The sequence below is a fragment of the Sus scrofa genome, chromosome 2 (genome assembly GCF_000003025.6).
Source record: "Sus scrofa isolate TJ Tabasco breed Duroc chromosome 2, Sscrofa11.1, whole genome shotgun sequence".
Taxonomy (NCBI): Eukaryota; Metazoa; Chordata; class Mammalia; order Artiodactyla; family Suidae; genus Sus; species Sus scrofa.
In genome coordinates this window covers 105,138,665-105,162,309 of record NC_010444.4, presented here as the reverse complement: position 1 = coordinate 105,162,309, position 23,645 = coordinate 105,138,665, and the positions used below count along the sequence as shown (strand labels likewise).

Genomic DNA, 23,645 nt, shown 5'->3' with positions numbered 1-23,645 from the left:
GCGGCATATGGAGGTTCCCAGGCTAGGGGTCCAATCGGAGCTGCAGCCACCGTCCTACGCCAGAGCCACAGCAACGCGGGATCCGAGCTGCGTCTGCAACCTACACCACAGCTCACGGCAACGCCGGATCGTTAACCCACTGAGCAAGGGCAGGGACCGAACCCGCAACCTCATGGTTCCTAGTCGGATTCGTTAACCACTGCGCCACGACGGGAACTCCCTGTCTATTTTGAATGGATTTTAATTTAGATATTCATGTAAAAGTATACTTAATATTTGTCTTAAAATTGTCCTTGAATTTCTTGATAGATAAGAACTCATGAATGGATGCATCCCCAGACTAAACGGTTAAAATTTAATATCCTGTTAACAACTTATGAAATCTTACTGAAGGATAAGGTATGTATTATCTATGTTTTTCTGTTTGGTGTGTGTCAGTTTTCGCTTTACCATATATTGTGGATAGGATGAGGAGAAAACTTAAATCATGGGTCAGCAAATTAAAGCCTGTGGGTCAAATCTGGCCTTTTTTTTTTTTTTTTTAATGATCCTTGAAGTAAGAATGATTTTTATATTTAAAATGTTAGAAAAGCAGACCAAAAAATATGGAGCTGGTTTAGTGTATGTTGATTTGTAAGATCTTTAAATAGGAGGAAGATACCTAACAGGATTAATCTACCATTGGCTAAAGAACTGTGCTAATAGCTGTTGTCTTAACTTAATTCTTCATATTACTTTGTGAAATACTGCAATTCATACTGTAAAGAAAAGCCAAGTCTCAGATTAATGAACTTGCTTGGACTCATGCAGCTATTACATAGCAGAATCAGACCTGTCTCTATTAGGTCAGAGACCTATGTTGATATAATGGAGATACACAATTCTTAAAATCGATACAGTGAATTACAGCTACACTTGTACACTGTTCCAAATTTATATCATGTTTTCTCCAAATTGACATCAGTAGAGGCTTTTACTGGGCTTAGGCTAAAAATCTTGTAAAAATTTTAAATGATACTGTAGTTTTTCTTTATTTTCAATATGTAAACTAGTGAAAAAACTTTCACTTCATATCATACTCTGTTTTCCTAATGGTTAAAGTAGTCATGGAAGGAACTTGATCTTGCATGTTGAAGTACTTGATTAAAGATTTTAGTAAATCTTAGAGTAAAATGTAATTTTTATTTAAATTTTAGACATAAGTTTGTTTTTAGATTTACCTAATTTTAATGATTTGAATGCTGTTTTTCTCTTGAAATATTAACTATGTTCTTCTGTTCATTTTAAGGCATTCCTTGGAGGTCTGAATTGGGCATTTATAGGTGTAGATGAAGCACATCGATTAAAGAATGATGACTCTCTTCTGTACAAAACTTTAATAGATTTTAAGTCCAATCACCGTCTCCTTATCACTGGAACTCCTCTACAAAACTCCCTCAAAGAGCTCTGGTCTTTGCTACATTTCATTATGCCAGAAAAGTAAGATAAATTGAGATAGACAATTTTAATGTTAGTTTTGTAGGCTAAGTTTAGCAGGAAAGTAATTAGTGTTTTATAGGATGAGAAGGAAGTTTTATTGCCCAAACATTGGACCAGAGATTATTAAGCAGAAAAGAAATGGAAATGGGATGATATTTCATATTTAAATAATATTTTAGTTTTTCACTTTTGTAAATAAATAAGCTTGAGCCATGTATAATAAATTATAACAGTTGACTTTGCCTATATTCAAAATACCTTGCTTGAAAAATGGAAACATTATCATTCTTAGTATTTGAGAATAGCAGTAACAACAGTAACAAGGAGCTGTTGGAAAATCCCATTTTGTAAATGAGGAAAAACAGACTATACCTCTATGTAGAGACATAATAGATTGCTTGGAAGAAGAGTTATAAGAAGTGATTCATTTTAGCTAAATTTTCCTCAAAAAATCTGTATTTTTTTTATATCTGACTCTACTAGAAAATCTCAAATGCAGTTTGACTTCTTTCAGTGATTTTTCCATTTGCTTAAATTTTTCAGGTTTTCTTCCTGGGAAGATTTTGAAGAAGAACATGGCAAAGGCAGAGAATATGGTTATGCAAGCCTCCACAAGGAGCTTGAGCCGTTTCTGTTACGCAGGGTTAAGAAAGATGTGGAAAAATCTCTTCCTGCCAAGGTTGAACAGATTTTAAGAATGGAAATGAGTGCTTTACAGAAACAATATTACAAGTAAGCAGTAAAGAGAGCACATGTTCTGAACATTTATCTTTATGTAAACCCCATCCTTGTCTCAATCTAGGTGGCCCCCATCCTCATTTGCATCATAGAGCATTAGCAGTTATTTTTATTTATTTATTTATTTTTTGAGGTTTGTTTGTTTGTTTTTGTCTTTTCTAGGGCCGTGTCCGCGGCATATGGAGGTTCCCAGGCTAGGGATCTAATTGGAGCTGTAGCTGCCAGCCTACACCACAGCCACAGCAATGCAGGATCCAAGCCACATTTGTGACCTACACCATAGCTCACAGCAACACCGGACCCTTAACCCACTAAGCGAGGCCAGGATAGAACCTGCAACCTCATGTTCCTAGTAGGATTCATTAACCACTGAGCCACGCCAGGAACTCCAACAGTTTTTAAATATTAAAATAGGTTTACTCTATGGAATATGGAAGCAAAGAGAGATTTAATGGCATGTGCAAGATCATGGGTGACATAGAATAAACAATTGATTTTATAACCTACCATTAATTGCTTTTCTCTTTTTCATACTCTGTTATGTTGTAGTGGATTTTTTTTTAAGTGTTGGGATTTCCATGATACCAAGGCATTATTATGTGATTATGATAACTGTATAATTAACCAATAGAAGTCAGAGAAGGAAACTTAAAATTTTAGGCTCCCTTGCTTTTTGTTTTGTTTCTTGGCCATATACAGCAGTGACAACACTAGCTCCTTATCCACTTGGCCATCAGGGAACTCCAAGGCCCACTGCTTGCCGAAGAATATTATTAAATCATATTTGCTATAAATTATGTATGTCAGATCTCTATAGTAACACTTTGAATAATCAAAGAGAAATATCTGTCCTAATATCTATTTAAACATTTAATTACATAAAATGTACTGCCTCATGCATTTGATTTATTTGAATTCTCAGAAATATGTTTTATGATAATACCTGTAAGTGCCATCCACTTAAAAAATACATTTATATATAAATTTTACATTTTTATGATGGAAAATTGCAAACATATACAAAATAGGATAGTGTAATAAATTCCATCATTCAGCTTGATATTCAACTCATTTTATCTCTAACCACCTCCAGTTCCCTACTTTCTATTATCTTGGCACAAATCAGATATAATTGTTTCAAGTCCCTCTTAGGACTGACCAAAGAGAGAAAATAAAAAGTGTTAGTATAGATGATGGTGAGAAGAAATGTTGTGTATAGTTTGCAGTAATAAAATAACCACTTATAATTTTTCTCTAGGTTTTCATGAGTATTGTGTAATTGTAATCTAGAGAAGGCAGTGTGGCTAAACTAGGTATCCTCATGAACTTTTAGCTATCTGCATTAGCTGCCCAATATAGTAAAATTTATAGAAAGGTTAAGATAGGTAATGCAATTGACCATTTTAAAAATAAATTTTGGGGGAAAGGGTTTAATATGCTGTATTCACTATGTTACGTTAAGCCTTTACTGTGTGTAGGTAGATAATGGTTCTGATAACAAGTTTCATGTTCTCATAAGTCTTATGAATGAGTATAAATGTCTTGTGAACAAAGTTTGGTTCATTGCATATGCAGTTGAGCTTCATAATGGTGCACTTTTGCTTTGGTACTTGATTGATTTTTTTTTTTTTTAATGATTTTAGAATTCATCCTGGTAAATGTTCTGCTACATCGTTTTCATAATTTTTTTTTGAACAGATGGATATTAACTAGGAATTACAAAGCCCTCAGCAAAGGTTCCAAGGGCAGTACCTCAGGCTTTTTGAATATTATGATGGAGCTAAAGAAATGTTGTAACCATTGCTACCTCATTAAACCACCAGATAATAATGAATTCTATAATAAACAGGAGGCCTTACAAGTAAGAATTTTAAAATTTTGTTACTTTGTGGTAAAGCAAAATTCTAGAAATGTTTACTTCAGTTGTAACTGAAAGTGGCACAGTGCTTTAATATATTGGTTAGAAATTCTCTTTGGTTAATGGTGTATTTAAGTAATGGTGCTTGGGTTTTTTAGACTTTATAAAAAGGTTTAAAAATTATAATTTATCCAAGTAATCATTTTGATAATTCTTCTAAAAACAGATCTCTAACCATGAGCTGTCTCACACTTTATCTAGAAAAACCCTTAGTGTATTTGTATTCTTCATTTTCAGAAAAATTCAGTAATAGCAGTTGTGCTGAATTCATAACATGGGCAGTGGTAGTCTTAAGAAGACCATCTAGACCTTAGATCTTACCAGTCCTGTCACTTCTGGAAGATGAAGAGTGTGAAGAAGGCACAATTGCTATCCAGCCATAGTAGTGCTTTGAAGTGCTAGGATCGGTGACTGAGATAGATAAATTAGAGTACATTTTCTTATTCTTTCAAAAACTTTGGTTGCTTAATTGCTGCTTCTTTCAGTGTATTGTTTTTCAGCCAAGATTTTTGGAGAAATAATAAGCAAATAGAGTATAACAGTTCTGTTCTTTCCTCCAGAAAATACAACAAAAGCCTAGGTGCTAAATGGCAAGAAAAAAATGGTGTTCTTAAGCCATAGAGTAAAGATAAAGGTTCTAAAAAATTTCGAAAGCTGAAATAAACTTTTAGCACATTATGAAAATTTTAAATCTCAAAATAGTTAAAGAAACTGAAGTGTTGTGGGGCATTTGTTTCATTTGATTGGTTCTTTTAACATGTTATAACAGTTGTAATTTATTGTTTCCTCATAGCACTTAATCCGTAGTAGCGGAAAATTAATTCTTCTTGACAAACTGTTAATTCGCCTAAGAGAGCGAGGCAATAGAGTTCTTATTTTTTCTCAAATGGTGCGGATGTTAGATATACTTGCAGAATATTTGAAATATCGTCAGTTCCCCTTTCAAGTAAGCATCTCATTTTTTGTCTTTTATTTTTTGCGATGTTTATTTTCTTTTAATGTTAAATTTCTCTCATGTATTTCAAATCTAAAGAGGTAGCCATATGTAATAGGCTTTAGTCTGAGGAAGGACAAGAGAGAGCAATCCTTGTGAATGTTACCAGAACTGTTGCAGATTCTGAAAATTATATGATCATAATCTCATTCAAATGCATAGTTTGCTGAATTAAACTACATGATTTTAGGAAGGATACCGATGACCAAAATGGGCTTATATTCCATCTATTCAGTGTTGACTTTGAAATTCATTCAATATGATTATAGCTAATATGAATGAGCATTTAGAGTTGGGTTCTAGTCTTATATATAATATCTTATTTAAATCGTTATAGCAATTTTTTATACATTGCCTGGGATGTAGCAAACAGCATATACAGCTAATAAATGATGTGTATTTAGTGTAGGCAGTAAAATAGAAGTAGAATTATAATGATGAACCTCAGCACACATAATCCCTGCTCTATTGGAGCTTACAACTTAATATGGGAGATAGACATTAAGCATGTAATTACAAATAAATGTAATGTGATAACTGTTAAAGAGCAGGTGTTGGGTGATATAAACATGATTGAGATACATGTAGGGAAAAAATGTAAAGAATAAGAGTTTTTACTAATTGTAATTTTTAGTGAAAAAGAAACATATCACTTTAAATTTTTTTGATTTTGTTGTTTTGACATCTGTTATTTATCTAATGTGTAGTAAACACTTAATAAATGTCAGACACTGTGGTAGGTGTTTTCCTGTGTTCTCTCACTGAATCCTCTATTTTATATAGAAAGTACTACTATTATGTTCATTTACTGAGGAGGAAACTGAGGTAGAGAAAAGGCAAGGTTCTTGCCCAGGGTACCCACAAAAATTCAGGATATTCAGATGTGGGCTGTTGAACCAGATTCCATGGTGTCCCAAATCAGTGACCCTCAAACTTTAAACCAGAGGGGTTTTGCTGGATCCCTCTCTCATGATTTCATGGGTTTTTTTTTTTGTTTTTTGTTTTTTGTTTTGTCTTTTCTAGGGCCACTTCCCACTGCATATGGAGGTTCCCAGGCTAGGGGTCTAATCGGAGCTGTAGCCACCGGCCTATGCCAGAGCCACAGCAACTCAGGGTCCGAGCTGCATCTGCGACCTACTCCACAGCTCACAGCAATGTTGGGTCCTTAACCCACTGAGCAAGGCCAGGAATCGAACCCGCAACCTCATGGTTCCTAGTCGGATTCATTAACCACTGCACCGCGACGGGAACTCCTCTCTCACAATTTCTGATTCCATATGTTTAAATGAGTCTCCATAATTTGTATTTCTGGGTTCTCGGGTGACATTGATGTGTTGGTCCATAACCACACTGGACTCAATCAGTGGGTTTTTATTTGTGTATTTCATTTTTGAAAGTTTTATTTTGAAGTATAGTTGATTTACAATGTTGTGATAATTTCTGTTCTACAACAAAATGATTCAGTTATATATGTACCCATCTCCATTCTTTCTCAGATTCTTTTCCCATATAGACCATCAGAATATTGAGTAGAGTTCCCTGTACTCTATACAGCAGGGCCCTCTTGGCCAATCATTCCATATATCACAGTGTCCATATGCCAATCCCAAACCCCTAGTCCATCCCCCCATGCCCCCAACCTGTCCCCTTTGGTAACCATAAATTTGTTTCCAAAGTCTGTGAGTCTCTTTTGATTCTGTAAATGAATTTGTATCCTTTTTTTAGATTCCACATAAAAGTGTTTTTAAACTGTGGGCTATAACCTGTTAATGCATCTGGGAAGCTGTTTAATGCATTGTACCAGTGTTTGTTTTTTTTTTGTTTTTTTTTGTTTTTTTTTTTTAATGGGGAGTTCTCCATCGTGGCACAGTGGAAGTGAATCTGACCTAGGAACCATGAGGTTGCAGGTTTGATTGCTGGCCTTGCTCAGTGGGTTAAGGATCCAGCGCTGGCATGAGCTGTGTAGGTCATAGATGCTGCTCGGATCTGGTGTTACTGTGGCTGTGGTTTAGGCCTGCAACTGTAGCTACAATTAGACCCCTAGCCTGGGAATCCCCTTGTGCCATGAGTGCGGCCCTAAAAAAAATAAAAGTTAAAATTAAAATAAAATAGATCATAACATACTGTGAATCCTCATATTTTATGTCATGAAACTTGGTTTGAGTGTATGGCTGTGAAATGTTAAGTGTATTCTTACATAAGTCTAAGGCATAATGACAGCTAGTGCTATTATTTACTCTTAGCGAAAGGAGTGGTTAAGAGCACAGACTCTGGAGACAGGATGCCTGAGTATTGTTCCTAACTATAATAAGTACCTTGTAGTCTTAGCAAAAGCAGTGCTGCATTTTCATACTTATTTTCATAATTGATTTTAATTCCTTTTCAAAGTTTTGATTCTGTTACCATGCAGTATTTTAATGTGTTTTATTCCAGCGATTAGATGGATCAATAAAAGGGGAGCTGAGGAAACAAGCCCTAGATCATTTTAATGCTGAAGGATCAGAGGTATGAATGCTTTTAAAATTGTATTTAAGTTTTTTTAGTCATTATTCAAGTCATACTTCTGGTTAAAAAAACTTATTGGTGGTAACCGGTTTTGATTTGCAAGTGAGGTTTCTAAATAAGTATCATCTATTAAATCTGAAGAATTTTATCCATTTGTATCAATACTATTGCAATGTAGGATATTAAATTGCTTCAAAATAAATTAGCCCACTTTCATTTAGAATTCTTTTTGAATTGTTTATTATTCCCATGTATATGTTTGTATTTGGGATCTTATCGATAGGTTTTGCTAGAGGTTTATATATTTTATTAGTAATTTTAAAAACTACCTATCAGTTTTATCGGTAAAATATTTTTTAAATTCAAAAATTCAGTTGTAAAATTCTCACACTGCTTATTCTTGTTCGAAGTTTAGAAGAATTTAAAATTGTGCTTATTTATAATTCCTTACAGGATTTCTGCTTTTTGCTTTCCACAAGAGCTGGAGGTTTAGGAATTAACTTAGCCTCAGCTGACACTGTTGTTATATTTGATTCTGATTGGAATCCACAGAATGATCTTCAGGCACAGGCTAGAGCTCATCGAATTGGGCAGAAGAAGCAGGTATTTTTTATTTTCCTTATTTTATTCTTTTAGAATCTGTTTAGAGGTGATTTTTTTTTTTTTTTTTTTTTGCCTTTTCTTGGGCCGCTCCCGCGGCATATGGAGGTTCCCAGGCTAGGGGTCCAATCGGAGCTGCAGCCACCGGCCTACGCCAGAGCCACAGCAACGCGGGATCCGAGCTGCGTCTGCAACCTACACCACAGCTCACGGCAACGCCGGATCATTAACCCACTGAGCAAGGGCAGGGACCGAACCCGCAACCTCATGGTTCCTAGTCGGATTCGTTAACCACTGCGCCACGACGGGAACTCCTTAGAAGTGATTTTGATTTATTCTCCTGGTAAGATCATTGGAACAGTCATATTGCTATTGAACAGACCAAAATCACCTGGAAATTTTGACAGAACTGAGTTAATTATGCCTGAATAGGATCATGCATTCTCCTTTGATCATATTCTCTTAACTGTAGAATACAGTGTTTCTTATTTAATATATAAACTTTAAAATGACTTCATATACTTATTTTACTGTTGAAAGAGATTTTGCTTATTAGTACATTGCTTCCTTTTTGTTACCCTGTGCTTTCTCCACATACCCAAAGAGTCATCCTCATAGTTTTTGTACAACTCTCTGGCACAGTTGTAATAGCCCTTGAGAAAAACCATCTGTCATGTATTTTAATTCATTTACCTTTATCTAGAGTAGAGTTTCTCAAACTTCTTCAAAGTAGAGACTAGAGATAAGTAGCACACAGAGGCTTAGCACATTTTTTTGACTTTTTAAACTTCATATTTTCTATTGAAAAATAAATTCATAATCTAAAACTAAATAAATGTTTTACCCAGATAATTATAAAACAGATGGAAACTTGAAATAGGGATAACAACACACCAAGACAAATTATAGGCTGTCATATATGAGAGTGAGGAAAGAGGATAGTCTTACAGATGATCTGGCCCTAAATGTATATGTGAAGAGTCAAAGTATTCCTCCTGTATTATGAATGAGATAGGGAACAGTGGTTAATTGTACTGAACATATACTTACAATATTGAAATGCTCAGCACATGGCTAGATTAAACACTCCATTTATACTACTTAAGGATCTTGGCCACTACATTTTCTAATATGGGATAGAAAATAGAGAATACATTAGGAAAAGAACAGTAAGACAAGATACTATAGAAACCTGTGGTGGATCTTTGGAATGAATACCTGAGTAAAAACAAAATAATGCAATACAGGTTTTGTGTTAAAAGAGGTATAAATATGAAATATATTTTTATTAATGATTATTAGATACATTATTATTTCATTATTGGTGAAATACAAAATTCCTATGCTTCACGCCCTTGCTATTTTTAGTAGTAGATGGTTCTTAGTCTGACTGAAGGAGTCTAAGATCTCCTTTTAAATGTTTTCATGTAGCAGCTACAAAATAGTTTTAGGTTACTCATACAGATGAATTTTATTGGTGATGCTGCTACTAAAAACATTTGTAAATGATAACTTTTTATAAAGATCCAAACAATATAATATCCATTTATCTACTGACCTAAACAATAACTGCATTCCTGAAAAAAATTGGTGTGTAATGTAACTCTAAAAACCTTTCATGTTTATATTAAAATAGTTATAATTTAGACTCAAGATAATTTAAAACAATGTTTTTTGCTCTTTTTTAGGGCCTTACCTGCAACATATGGAAGTTCCCAGGCTAAGGGTAGGATTGGAGCTGCAACTGCTGGCCTACCTCATAGCCACAGCAATTCGGGATCCAAGCCACATCTGCAACCTACATCACAGCTCACAGTAACGCTGGATCCTTAACCCACTGAGTGAGGCCAGGGATTGAACCCTCATCCTCATGGATTATAGTCAGGTTTGTTAACCGCTGAGCCATGATGGGAACTCCTAAAACAGTTTTTAAAAATCATTTGAAAGATTTAGAGTTCCTTTTGTGGCTCAGCAGGTTAAGAACCTGACATAGTGTCTGTCCATGAGGATGCAGGTTCAATCCCTGGCATTGCTCAGTGAATGGGTTAAGGATTCGGTGTTGCCTATGGCTGAGGCATAGGCCTCCAGCTGCATCTCTGATTTGACCCTAGCCTAGGAATGTCCATATACTGCAAGGCATGGCCCTAAAAAGAAAAAAAATCATTTGAAAGACTTGAAAAACATAGGTCCAATTTAATGAAGGATGCTGGGTATTCCAGGTCCCTATGCCGTAAATGCTCGTAAGTCCACCTAGTCACTGTGAAAACTAAAAATGTTCCCATAAATTTTCAGAGTATCCCTATATGGTGCTATTGTTTGATATAGAACCACTGACCTTGAGAAATAGGGCATATTTTTAACACATCACTTTTTGTCTGTTTTGGAGAGTTTCTTTTTTTTTATGGCATGGCTTTATAAACATTAGCTTGAAAAGTGATTCATACAATTTTGGATTCTGTGGAATGATGAAATGATCAGAATCGAGGGAACTGAAATAAGATTGTCATAAATTTACTCCCCCCCAGCTAAAAGATAATTTAAAAATTACTGTCATTTCTCTAACAAAAGAAAAATAAGCAAATAAAATCTCTTAACCAAAATGTGAGAATGAAGGATATACTCTCAAAATAATAATTAAATTGAAGAAACTTAATTTTAAACATATCGCTATAAGTTTTTAAATTTTTATTTTTTCTTTTGAGCAGTGAAAACTTCATGTTGAATAAACTTCAGTCTGTGTACCAATATTGGGCATTTAACATGAGCAAAACAAATCCTTTTTACTTTTAGGTTTCATCGTGTGTATCTTTTTTTTTTTTTTTGGACTTGTCTTTTTTCTAGGGCCGCACCCACGGCATATGGAGGTTCCCAGGCTAGGGGTCTAATCGGAGCTGTAGCTGCCGGCCTACACCAGAGCCACAGCAATGTGGGATCTGAGCTGCATCTGCGAACTACACCATAGCTCACAGCAACACCAGATTCTTAACCCACTAAGCAAGGCCAGAAATCAAACCCACAACCTCATCGTTCCTAGTCGGATTCGTTAACCACTGAGCCACAGCAGGAACTCCTCATCATGGGTATCTTTCACAGGTGAACATTTATCGTCTGGTTACAAAGGGATCAGTTGAAGAGGATATTCTTGAAAGGGCCAAAAAGAAGATGGTTTTAGATCATCTTGTGATTCAAAGAATGGACACCACTGGGAAGACAGTACTACACACAGGTTCTGCTCCCTCAAGGTAGTTACTTTACTAAAAAACGTCCTCTTAGAATCATATTACACTCATTTTTATGAAATGTTACGTACTGTAAGCAGATCACTGAAATAGTATATTTAGTGTGTCATTTTATTTTTTTGAAGCACTGAACTAATTTCTAGTTGGCAGCATACATTCAGTACATGGTTTCACTACTTTAGTTCTGTAATCTTGAGGGGAAACCCTTTAAGTTACAGGCTTCAAGTTCTTTGATTTTGAAATAAGTATACTAGTAATACCTCACCTATTTATCTCTGTCATATTAACTGTTGTAAAGGTGACTATGTCAATAATTCATAAAGGTGCTATATAAATGTTGAATTAATGACTGTTAGTGTTAAGTGTTTTTGTTTTTCCTGATTTTAGTTCTACTCCTTTCAATAAAGAAGAGTTATCAGCCATTTTAAAGTTTGGTGCTGAGGAACTTTTTAAGGAGCCTGAAGGAGAAGAACAAGAGCCCCAGGTAAAAAAACAAAAAGCAAAAAAACAAACTTGTCTTAAAATATGTCATTTTTTTAAACTATAAATGTATATTTATTTTAAAATGTATTAAAGTATTTTAAAATAAAGGTTTCTTTATTTTAGGAAATGGATATAGATGAAATTTTGAAGAGGGCTGAAACCCATGAAAATGAACCAGGCCCTTTAACCGTTGGAGACGAATTACTTTCTCAGTTCAAGGTAGAGTTTCTCTTGATATTTTTCTTTATAATTATAAAAATTGAGAAGGACTGACAATGTTTTATCATTTAGTGTTTTATTCATTTTTTTTTCTTTAAGCCTGATCAGCAAGGTCATCTAAAAAAAATGTTTAACATCTGTGTCTTAAAATTTGCTGTGTGTATAAAAAATTTTTCTTTCTTATTCTTACAAACCAGCAGTGACCTGATTTGAAAGGGAGCAAATAACTTATGAACACTTTTATTTCCACCACTGAAGACTTTCAGCTGATTTTGTATTGGAACAGTTTTTGACATTAGGTTACACATTATCACAATTAAGAAAACACAAGTAAATCAGTCAAAGTAAGCAAAGTAGGCAATAATACTGACAAATACTCCTGGTTAGGTGAGGGCTAAAAGGGTGCAAGGATTCCTAAAGCAAAGAAGTCAACCAACCTTAGGTGTGTGCCATTTAGCCTTAAGAAGTGGGTTCCTCTATATCCTATTTTCCACAAGTTGAGGTTTTTAAGAAACAGTTCATGGCATTCATTCATTAAACAAATATTTATTGAACACCTGCAGTGTGCCACACACAGAGAAACAGCAGTAAATAAAAACTTTTATAATTTTAATGGGTCATTCCGGCTGTTAGGCAGAAGATTACTATAGTGGGCAAGAATTGAAGCAGGAAGACTATTTCAGCAATCCTGGTAAGAGGTGAAGGTTTCTGGAACTGCCATTCACTCTGGGTATAGTCTAATTCTTTTTTTCTTTTTCATTTTTTTTTTTTTAAACACTGTTACACTATTTGCTTTCATTTTTTTTTCCCCCCTCTTTTTGGGGCCTGCTGCATATGGAAGTTCCCAGGCTATGGGGTCGAATCAGAGCCATAGCTGCTGGCCTACACCACAGCCACAGCACTGCCAGATCTGAGCCGTGTCTGCAACCTACACCACAGCTCACGGTAACACCAGATCCTTAACCCACTGAGCAAGGCCAGGGATCAGACCTGCATCCTCATGGTTACTAATCAGATTCATTTTCACTGAGCCATGACAGGAACTCCATCATTTCATTTATTTATTTAATTTGGGGTGGGGGCAGGGCGTGCCTGTGGCATATGGTAGTTCCCAGGCCAGGGATTCCCCACTGTGCTGGACTGGGGATTGAACCTGTTACCTCAGCAGCAACCTCAGCTGTGGCAGGCACAATGCCAGATCCCTTAACCCACTGTGCCGCAATAGAAACTCCAACACTATTTATTTTCTTTTTAATTATTTCCCCAACACAATTTTTTGTGTGTGTGCTGTACAGCATGGTGACCCAGTTACACATACCCAGTTATACATTCTTTTTTCTCACATTATCATGCTCCATCATAAGTGACTAGACATAGTTCCCAGTGCTACACAGCAGGATCTCATTGCTAATCCATTCCAAAAGCAGTAGTTTGCATCTGTTAACCCCAAGCTCCCCATCCACCCCACTCCTTCCCCCTTGGCAATCACAAGTCTAGTCTCAAAGTCCATGATTTTCTTTTCTGTGGAAAGGTTCATTTGTGCCTTATGTTAGATTTCAGATATAAGTGATATCATATGGTATTTGTCTCTCTCTTTCTGACTTACTTCACTCAGTATGAGAGTCTCTAGTTCCATCCATGTTGCTGCAAATGGCATTACTTTGTTCTTGTTTATGGCTGAGTAGTATTCCATTGTGTATATATACCACATCTTCCTAATCCAATCATTTGTCAGTGGACATAGGGGTTGTTTTTATGTCTTGAATATTGTGAATAGTGCTGCAATGAACATGTGGGTGCATGTATCTTTTTTAAGGAAAGTTTTGTCTGGATATATGCCCAAGAGTGGGATTGCTGGGTCATATGGTAGTTCTATGTAAAGATTTCTAAGGTACCTCCATACTGTTCTCCATAGTGGTTGTACCAGCTTACATTCCCACCAACAGTGCAGGAGGGGTTCCCTTTTCTCCACACCCCCTCCAGCATTTTGTTATTTGTGAACTTATTAATGATAGTCATTCTGACTGGTGTGAGGTGGTATCTCACGGTAGTTTTGATTTGCATTTCTCTAATAATCAGTGATGTTGAGCATTTTTTCATGTGCTTATTGGCCATCTGTACATCTTCCTTGGGAAAATGTCTATTCAGGTCTTTTGCCCATTTTTCCATTGGGTTGTTGGCTTTTTTGCTATTGAGTTTTGTAAGTTGCTTGTATATTCTAGATATTAAGCCCTTGTCAGCTGAATCATTTGAAACTATTTTCTCCCATTCTGTAAGTTGTCTTTTTGGTTTCTTTTTGGTTTCCTTTGCTGTGCAAAAGCTTGTCAATTTGATGAGGTCCCATTGGTTTATTTTTGCTTTTATTTCTATTGCTTTGGGAGACTGACCTGAGAAAATATTCATAAGGTTGATGTCAGAGAATGTTTTGCCTATGTTGTCTTTCAGGAGTTTGATGGTGTCTTGTCATATTTAAGTCTTTCAGCCATTTTGAGTTTATTTTTGTGCGTGGTGGGAGGGTGTGTTCTAGCTTCATTGATTTGCATGCAGCTGTCTAGGTTTCCCAGCAATGCTTGCTGAAGACTCTTTTTCCCATTTTCTGTTCTTGCCTCCTTTGTCAAAGGTTAATTGACTGTAGGTGTCTAGGATTATTTCTGGGTTCTCCGTTCTGTTTCACTGGTCTGTCAGTCTGTTTTGGTACCAGTACCACACTGTCTTGATAACTGTGGCTTTGTAATATTGCCTGAAGTCTGGGAGAGTTATGCCTCCTGCTTGGTTTTCGTTCCTCAGAATTGCTTTGGCAATTCTGGGTCTTTTGTAGTTCCACATAAATTTTTGAATTGTTTGTTCTAGTTCTGTGAAAAATGTCATGGGTAATTTGATAGGGATTGTATTAAATCTGTAGATTGCTTTGGGTAGTATGGCTGTTTTTAAGATATTAATTTTTCCAACCCACATGGAATATCTTTCCATTTTTTGCTTCTTCTTTAATTTCCTTTATTAATGTTTTATAGTTCTCAGAATGTAAGTCCTTTACCTCCTTGGTCAGGTGTATTCCCAGGTATTTAATTTTTGGGGGTAAAATTTTAAAAGGTAATGTATTTTTGTATTCCTTTTCTAATATTTCATTATTAGTATACAGAAATGCTACTGATTTCTGAATGTTAATCTTATATCCTGCTACTTTACTGAATTTGTTGATCAGTTTGAGTAGTTTTTGGGTTGAGTCCTTGGGGTTTTCTGTATATAGTATCATGTCATCTGCATACAGTGACAGTTTTATCTCTTCTCTTCCTATTCGGATGCCTTTTATTTCTTTTGTTTGTCTGATTGCTGTGGCTAGTACTTCCAGTACTATGTTGAATAACAGAGGTGAGAGTGGACAACTTTCTAGAGACCTACAGCCTGAAAAACTGAATCAAGAAGAAATAGATCAACTGAACAGACCGATCACTAGAAATGAAATTGAATGTGTCATAAAAACACTCCCTGCAAATAAAAGTTCAGGGCCAGATAGCTTCACAGGTGAATTCTACCAAACATACAAAGAGGAATTTACACCCACCCTCCTTAAAGGTTGAAGAAGAAGGAACACTCCCAAAGACATTCTGTGGGAGTGTTCACCATCACCTTAATTCCAAAACCAGACAAAGATACTACCAAAAAAGAAAACTATAGGCCTATATCTTTGATGAATATAGACGCAAAAATTCTCAACAAAATTTTAGCCATCCGAATCCAACAACATATCAAAAAGGTCATACACCACGACCAGGTTGGATTCATCCCATGTGCACAAGGATGGTTCAACATATGCAAATCAATCAACATCATATACCACCTTAACAAAGGAAAAGTCAAAAATCACATGATCGTCTCAATAGATGCAGAGAAAGCATTTGACAAAGTCCAACATCCATTCATGATCAAAACTCTTACCAAAGTGGGTATAGAGGGAACATACCTTAACATAATCAAAGCTGTTTATGACAAGCCCATAGCAAATATAATAATCAGTGGAGAAAAGCTGAAAGCTTCTCACTAAAATCTGGAACTATTTGCTTTTAATTGACTAATTGGCAGTTTGGGAAAAGTCAGTGATAAGTCAACTTGAATAAATACAGATTATTTTTATACTAGTGAGTTGCTACTCATACACAGCTGGCTGTAAGGCTATCATCACATTTAGATAGTATACATGAGAAGAAAAAGCTCTATATTTTCAGACCCATCCTTACAGAGCATAAGCATAGTTTTCTTGTCTTTCCATCTGTCTGTAAGCTTTAATATACTAATAATGGCAGTTAGCTTTAGTGAGTGCTTTCTGTATACCATTTACTGTACAATTCCTTAAATGTATTATCTTGCTTAATCCTCACAAAAGTTAGTGTGCTGTTTCTATCCCTCTTTTTTTTTATTTTATTTTATTTTTTTGTCTTTTTGCCATTTCTTGGGCCGCTCCCACGGCATATGGAGGTTCCCAGGCTAGGGGTCAAATCGGAGCTGTAGCTGCCAGCCTATGCCACAGCCACAGCAACGCAGGATCCAAGCCGCGTCTACGACCTACACCACAGCTCACGGCAACGCCGGTTCGTTAACCCACTGAGCAAGGCCAGGGATCGAACCCACAACCTCATGGTTCCTAGTCAGATTCGTTAACTACTGCGCCACGACGGGAACTCCCCTCTTTTTTAGAGATGAAGAAACTAGGGTTTAGGAAACCTAAATAAATTTATCCATGGTCTCAGTGTTCCTTTATCTTGTAATTAGCTTCTTAGGTGCTATTTTAGTGATCATAAAAATAGGACTGTTGGATTGTTTTATAGCAATTGTAGTTGATGGACTGGTGTGGTGATTACTACAGAAGGTAACTTAGCGTATTACTACTGTAAATTACTTCATTGTTATTCTGTTAACTTCCTCTGTTTCTGTTATAATAGTAGTTTTGTTGATCAGCAGGGCAAAGGAGAATCATTGCTGGAAGAGAATTCTTACAAGTCATTTCATTTGATCTGCTTTGACCTAGTGAGGAAATAAACTTAGTTTAGCAGTCATACTTGGATTAACCCATAGTCATATTCATTATCCTGAGGATATTTAAGTTTTATTGTCTTATTCTGATATGCCTCTTCCTCCCTGCTTAAAAAAATTCTGGAATTTATCAGGTTGCCAACTTTTCAAATATGGATGAGGATGACATTGAGTTGGAACCTGAAAGAAATTCAAAGAATTGGGAAGAAATCATTCCTGAAGATCAAAGAAGACGATTAGAAGAAGAAGAAAGACAAAAGGAACTTGAAGAAATTTATATGCTCCCAAGAATGAGAAATTGTGCAAAACAGGTGACTTGAATTTAGAAGATATCTCTGTATTATAAGAGTACTTACACCTGAATTTTTATGAGAAATACTGGTCCTTAAGTTTTTTCTTTTTTTAATTATAATGACTTCATCTGATTTGATAAAATCATTTGGAAGGTGTTCTCTCTGTTTTTGGGAAGAGTTTGTATAGAATATATATTGTTTCCTCATTAATGGTTGGCAGTGTTTGTCAGCAAAACTTAGGCTTGGAGTTTTGTTAAGGTTTTTTTTTAACTATAACCTAATTTCTTTTATAGATATATAACTATTCAGATTACCTATTTCTTGAATGATTTTGGTTAGTTGTTTCAAAGAATTTGTTCATTTTATCCAAGTTGTTGAGCTTATTGGCATAAAATTATTCATGATACCCTTTAGCCTTTTGGTGACTATAAGATAATGAGTGATTTCCCTCTTTGCATTCCTAATGTTGGTAGTTTCTTGATCGTTCTAGCTAGTGGTTAATTTTATCCATCTTTTCAAAGAACCACGTTTTGGTTTCATTGATTTTCTGTTTTAAATTTCAGTGATTACAGCTTTTTATTATTTTTCCCTTTTAGTTTTGCTTGCTTTTTTTCTTTTGGGTCTAAAGGTGTAAACTTAGATTATTAAATCAAGACCTTCCTTTTCTAATATTAGCATTTAATGCTGCAAGTTTCCCACTAAGCCCTCCCTTTTCCAAATACCCTAGATTTTGATATCTGTCATGTTTTCATTTTCATTTTTTTCAAAATATAGTCTAACTTCTTTTGTGACTTCCTTTGTGACCCCTAGGGTTTTTTCAGAAGTGTGTTTGATTTTCAAATATTTGGGAGATTTTTCAAGTATCTTTGTTATTGATTTCTTATTTAATCCTTTAATGGTCATAGAGCATACCTTGTGTGATTAGAATTTTTAGAAATTTGTTGGTGTTTATTTTATGGTCCAGATGAACAAAATGTTATATTTTTAAATAATAGCAACTGTGCCATGCCAAGCTACATTGAGTCCTGTGGCAAAACGAAAAACTTAATGTTAGAACTCTTGGCATTAACTTCCATTTTTTAGAATACTATTGCTTTGCAAGATTATTTGTCTTGATTATTGTGTTTTTTTAATATTTCCTTAAAAATGCCCCACCCTAGTCTAGTTTTTTTTTCTTTTGCTACAACCATACTAGGTCTTCTGTGTTGTCAGTTCAGTAGGTGAGGAGAATCTGATGAGGTTTCCTGCCTGTCCCCTCAAAGATGACTGCTCTCTTTTTCCAGGCCTTTCTCTAATCTCCAGCCATGCTTCCAGTCTTTCTCATAAGCTCCTGGTGGAGGCTGATGGAGGTTGTGGTAAAGCATCTGAGAGTGGGTGCAGGTTCTCCCTGTGTCTTTGGTTCCCAGGGATCCTCTGCTCTCATGGGAGTCAACTCTTAGTCTCTAGCAAATATTAGCTGACTTTCCCCTTAACTGCTTTTATCTACTGTTCATGTTCTTCACAAGCAAGCCAGTGTTTGAGTCCCTTCTCTTCTTGTAATCTGCTGTATTTTCTTATATTTTAAACTAATAGATAGCCTTGTGATTTTTATGTGTTTAATGAAAGTTATAGTTTTGTATGTTAGGTTTGTTAGGGTGGGAGCAACCTACCAACTTTCTTCACCCCAGGCAGAAATGGAGCCAGGTAATTTGTGTTTGGCCTGAGATTGACAGTATACTTAGTTTCTTATTTGTGTTTATTTCTGCAAACCCATAAGGGTTTCTTTTTGTAATGCCTGAGAAGCATTCATTATATTAGATCTAGTGAGAGGCTAAAGGAAAGTTAGAATGAGTAAGAATGTTGTCATTGAGGATGTTCCTGTTGTGACTCAGAGGGTTAAGAGCCTGACACAGTGTTCTTGTTGGTGTTGAGGTTGTCTTGTTAGTGTTGCAGCAAGCTGCCATGTAGGTTGCAGACACAGCTCAGGATCCTGCATTGCTATGGTGTGTAGGCAGGCAGCTGCAGCTCCAATTTGACCCCTAGCCTGGGAACTTCCATAAGCCTCGGGTTAGGCTCTAAAAACAACAGAAAAATGCGTCATTGATTTTCCATCAGCTCTCAGCATATTAGACTTTTAGAACTTTGGAAGAACTTCAAAGACTTGCAGAAAAATGTTTTGAAATGTCTGTTAAAGAATTAATATTACAAATGTGTTTTTATATGTATTCACTTGGTACTTTTTTCTTTTAAAAAATCTTACCAACCTAATTAGTAGCTTTTAGAAGAAGAGGAAAAAAAATGACACATCTGTTTACTCAGATATGTCATAGTAGTAATATTATTGTGGTGTATAGGGATTTATGTACATATTCCCAATTTTTTTAAATACTTATCATTTGCCAGGTTTAATTGGAATCATACTAATTTAGAAATTGCTTCCTTTTTGACATTATATAATGTTAATTATTCTACAAAATTGTTAATGGCATCTCAGCTTTCTATTGTATAGGTTATTTGTCTAGTATTTTTTAAAATATATTATCTAATTTATTCATTGCCAGGAGTTCCTGTTATGGCTCAGTGCTAATGAACCTAATTTCCATGAGGATGTAGGTTTGATCCTTGGCCTCTCTCAGTGGGTTAAGGATCAGGCATTGCCATGGCTGTGGTGTAAGCTGGCAGCTGCAACTCCAAGTTGACCCCTGGCCTGGGAACTTCCATATGCCGCAGGTGCAGCCCTAAAAAGACAAGATAATAAAAATAGTAATTTACTCACTGCCAGAATTTTCTTGCCAAGTTTTTTTTCTTTTTACTGCCGTACCTGCAGCATATAGAAGTTCCCAGGCTAGAGGTCGAATTGGAGCTACAGCTGCTGGTCTGCGTCACAGCAACACCAGTACTGAGCCACATCTGTAACCTACAACACAGCTCCTGGCAATGCTGAATCCTTAACCCACTAAATGAGGCCAGGGTTCAAACCTGCATCCTCAAGGACAATATGTTGGGTGAACATTTAGGTTGTTTGCAACTTATGTGTTTTTACTTTTTTGATAAAAATGACTTTATTGGTCAGTGTTAGTTTACATTTCATTTTTTTTGTCTTTTTTTTTTTTTTTTTTGTCTTTTTGCCTTTTCTAGGTGTGGCATATGGAGGTTTCCAGGCTAGGGGTCCAATCAGAGCTGTAGCCGCCACCTACACCAGAGCCACAGCAGTGCCAGATCCGAGCCACGTCTGTGACCTACGCCACAGCCCACGGCAACGCTGGATCCTTAACCCACTGAGCAAGGCCAGGGATTGAACCCCGCAATCTCATGTTCCTAGTCGGATTTGTTAACCACTGAGCCACAACAGGAACTCCCTGTTTACATTTCTGATGCCAGGAAAAATGCTTAGGAATTATGTTTCTGGGTCAGCAGAATGATAATTTTTAAGGTTTTTGATATAATACTGCCAGATTGCCCTTTTCCTTTTTAAATAGCCACTAGAGAAATTTGAACATTTTTCTATACCATTACCAATATTGGCTATTATTGCTTGGTTATTGGTCAAGTTGATGAATTAGAAAAAGAATTGCATTGCATTGTTACTTTAATTTACATTTTAAGAAACTTATACCAATGAGGTTTTATAATTTGCTGTTTGTTATTTGAGTAATTACTTGTTAATTACCTTTTACATATCTTTACAAAAGGACAATGGGTATTTTCCTGATGATTTATGATAGTGATTTAAGTCTTAAGGCTATTAATAACTCTTTGTCCTTAACATGCTGTATTTTCTCTTTAGTTTGGTTTTTATTTATAATGTTTTTTATACATGTTAATTTTGTCAATCTTTTATAAATTTTTTTTTTGCTCTTAAAATAGAAGCCTATTTTATCTTAGCTTAGGAAGAATTTTGTTTTCAAATTCCAGATTAGCTTCAATGGAAGTGAAGGGAGGCGCAGCAGAAATAGGAGATACTCTGGATCTGATAGCGATTCGATCTCAGAAAGGAAAAGGCCAAAGAAACGTGGAAGACCACGAACTATCCCTCGGGAAAATATTAAAGGATTTAGTGATGCAGAAATTCGGCGGTAAGATGACATAAGACCATTTTACTTGCTTTTAGTAGAGGGTGAAATTAAAATACAGAAATTTTGTAATTTTTAAAGATTAAGATAGAAGTTTTAGAGAAGTGAAATATATAATTGTGTAGGGACTGGGTGGTTCTGCTTTTGGTTGTTCATTATAACTATGAGGAAAAACATGTTTAGCATCTAATCTTTACGTGCTATTTATTTATTGTTACTCTATTTAGACTGCTAAATTATTTTGGTTTTATTAACCTGATTCAGAATAGTGGCCTTTTTGAATAATGAATGTATATTTCAATATATCAAATTATTAAAAATTCTCACTGCATTCATGACTCCCAACATTACACTGTTTTTATGTGAGCCATATTTTTCTAGTTTTTTTACACTGAGGTGATTGACTTTTTGAAAATAAGCGTTAGAAGTATTTCTTGTATGTCCAAATAGTAAGTAAGATTGGCCATGCAGGATAAATTTTAGTTTCCTTTCAAAATATTTAGGAGTTACTGTCGTGGCTTAGAAATGAATTCGACTAGTATCCATGAGGATGCAGGTTCAATCCCTGGCCTTATTCAGTTGGTTAAGGATCCGGTGTTGCCATGAGCTGTGGTGTAGGTCACAGACAGACTCAGATCTTGCATTCCTGTGGCTGTGGTGTAGGCCAGTAGCTGTAGCTCCATTTTAACCCCTAGCCTGGGAACTTCCATATGCCGCAGGTATGGCCCTAAAAAGAAAAAGAAAAAAAAAAAGGAAAAGTGTTTATATATGCAGATAATTTATTTAAGGGGAATGAGATAACAGCTTACTTTGTTTATGTATTATTTTTGCTTAGAAATTTGTGAAAGGTTGTTACTGTATTTTGAGTTTTTTTCTTTCAAGCCATTGTAACTCTTATAAATCATAGACCTGACTGATTAAAGTTCTTATTTTTCCTACCAGAAAACTAAATATATTGTTAGATTTCATTTAGGTTACTTTTATGACCACTTGATTTGCTGGACTTTCTGCCTTTAGTTGAAGAGGCATTTCATCTTCTACTTTTCCTGGATATTTTCTCTCATCCATCAACCACTTGGGTAGCTTTGTTCTTAAGTAATAAGTATTTTTCCATTGTTGGTATAATACCATCATCTGAATCAAAACTATATTCAGTAAACTTTTATCAACACTGAAGTGTAAGGAGGTGTAATATGAATAATAATTCTGGAGACACTTCCTCTGGTAGCCTTGAACCTTTTTTGTTTTGTGAAAATAATAAAGTAATTTGTAAAATAAAATTTAGCTTCTATTGTTTTATTTATATTGGTTTCTAAACATCATCCTGGTGTTAAAATGTGTCTTACTTGGTGTATCTTAATGTTTTAATATTATTGATTCTAGCATAGTTTATTCATTCTGTTAGTAATAGTGCCTTGAATTAATTTTTACACTAACAAGTATAAGCTTATTCTGTGTATTTTTTAACGACTAGTGAAGCCCACATTTAAATCAAACAATTATTTTCTGTTAGGTTTATCAAGAGTTATAAGAAATTTGGTGGCCCTCTGGAAAGGTAAATACATTTGTCATTCTCAGTAGAATTACAGAATGTGTGTTACATGCTGTCAGCTTTATTTACACTAATATTCAGTTTGGCTACATTAAATTTGCTGTAACAGGTATTTATAAAGAAAGCAAACTATTATGTAGAAAGCAAATTTTAAATAGAATTTTTTAAAGCATTTTGGTACTTTAGTCTCTAAAACTTTACAAATGAAGTTTTTTATAAACTGCATGGTCTGTAAAATACTTGCATTTTTATATTGTAAGGTACATTTCTAATGTTTTTTTCTTAGCTTTTCTTCACAAACTTATAAAATAGCATAAAATACTAGATTCATCCTTAGAGAAGTTGAGTTGGTAAATAAGCCTCTGCCTTTAAGACTGGTATTATTTAAGTTATCAGTTATCCTAAATAATTGTTGGTGATTTGAATGTTTTTTGTCCTTTGTTATGGCAAAATTCTGCTAGAGTGGTGTAATTCTATTTTTCTCCCCAAAATTTTTGAGATGTTTTATATGAAGCTACAATAAAATAAGTACATAATTATTTTAG

General features: G+C 35.3%; 1 protein-coding gene across 4 annotated transcripts in view; it reads left to right on the top strand.

Annotated features, from left to right (window-relative positions):
- Window positions 1-23,645, top strand: part of CHD1 (chromodomain helicase DNA binding protein 1) — a 92,155-nt gene that overhangs the window by 42,994 nt on the left and 25,516 nt on the right. For all 4 annotated transcript variants that reach the window (XM_021085399.1, XM_021085397.1, XM_021085398.1 and 1 more), the window contains 13 exons: window positions 310-399; window positions 1,289-1,479; window positions 2,023-2,211; window positions 3,916-4,078; window positions 4,929-5,081; window positions 7,563-7,634; window positions 8,088-8,237; window positions 11,328-11,476; window positions 11,861-11,957; window positions 12,080-12,175; window positions 17,338-17,514; window positions 21,391-21,551; window positions 23,062-23,103. In XM_021085399.1, the coding sequence (XP_020941058.1) occupies window positions 310-399; window positions 1,289-1,479; window positions 2,023-2,211; window positions 3,916-4,078; window positions 4,929-5,081; window positions 7,563-7,634; window positions 8,088-8,237; window positions 11,328-11,476; window positions 11,861-11,957; window positions 12,080-12,175; window positions 17,338-17,514; window positions 21,391-21,551; window positions 23,062-23,103 (1,730 nt within the window). The remainder of the gene's footprint in view (window positions 1-309; window positions 400-1,288; window positions 1,480-2,022; window positions 2,212-3,915; window positions 4,079-4,928; window positions 5,082-7,562; window positions 7,635-8,087; window positions 8,238-11,327; window positions 11,477-11,860; window positions 11,958-12,079; window positions 12,176-17,337; window positions 17,515-21,390; window positions 21,552-23,061; window positions 23,104-23,645) is intronic.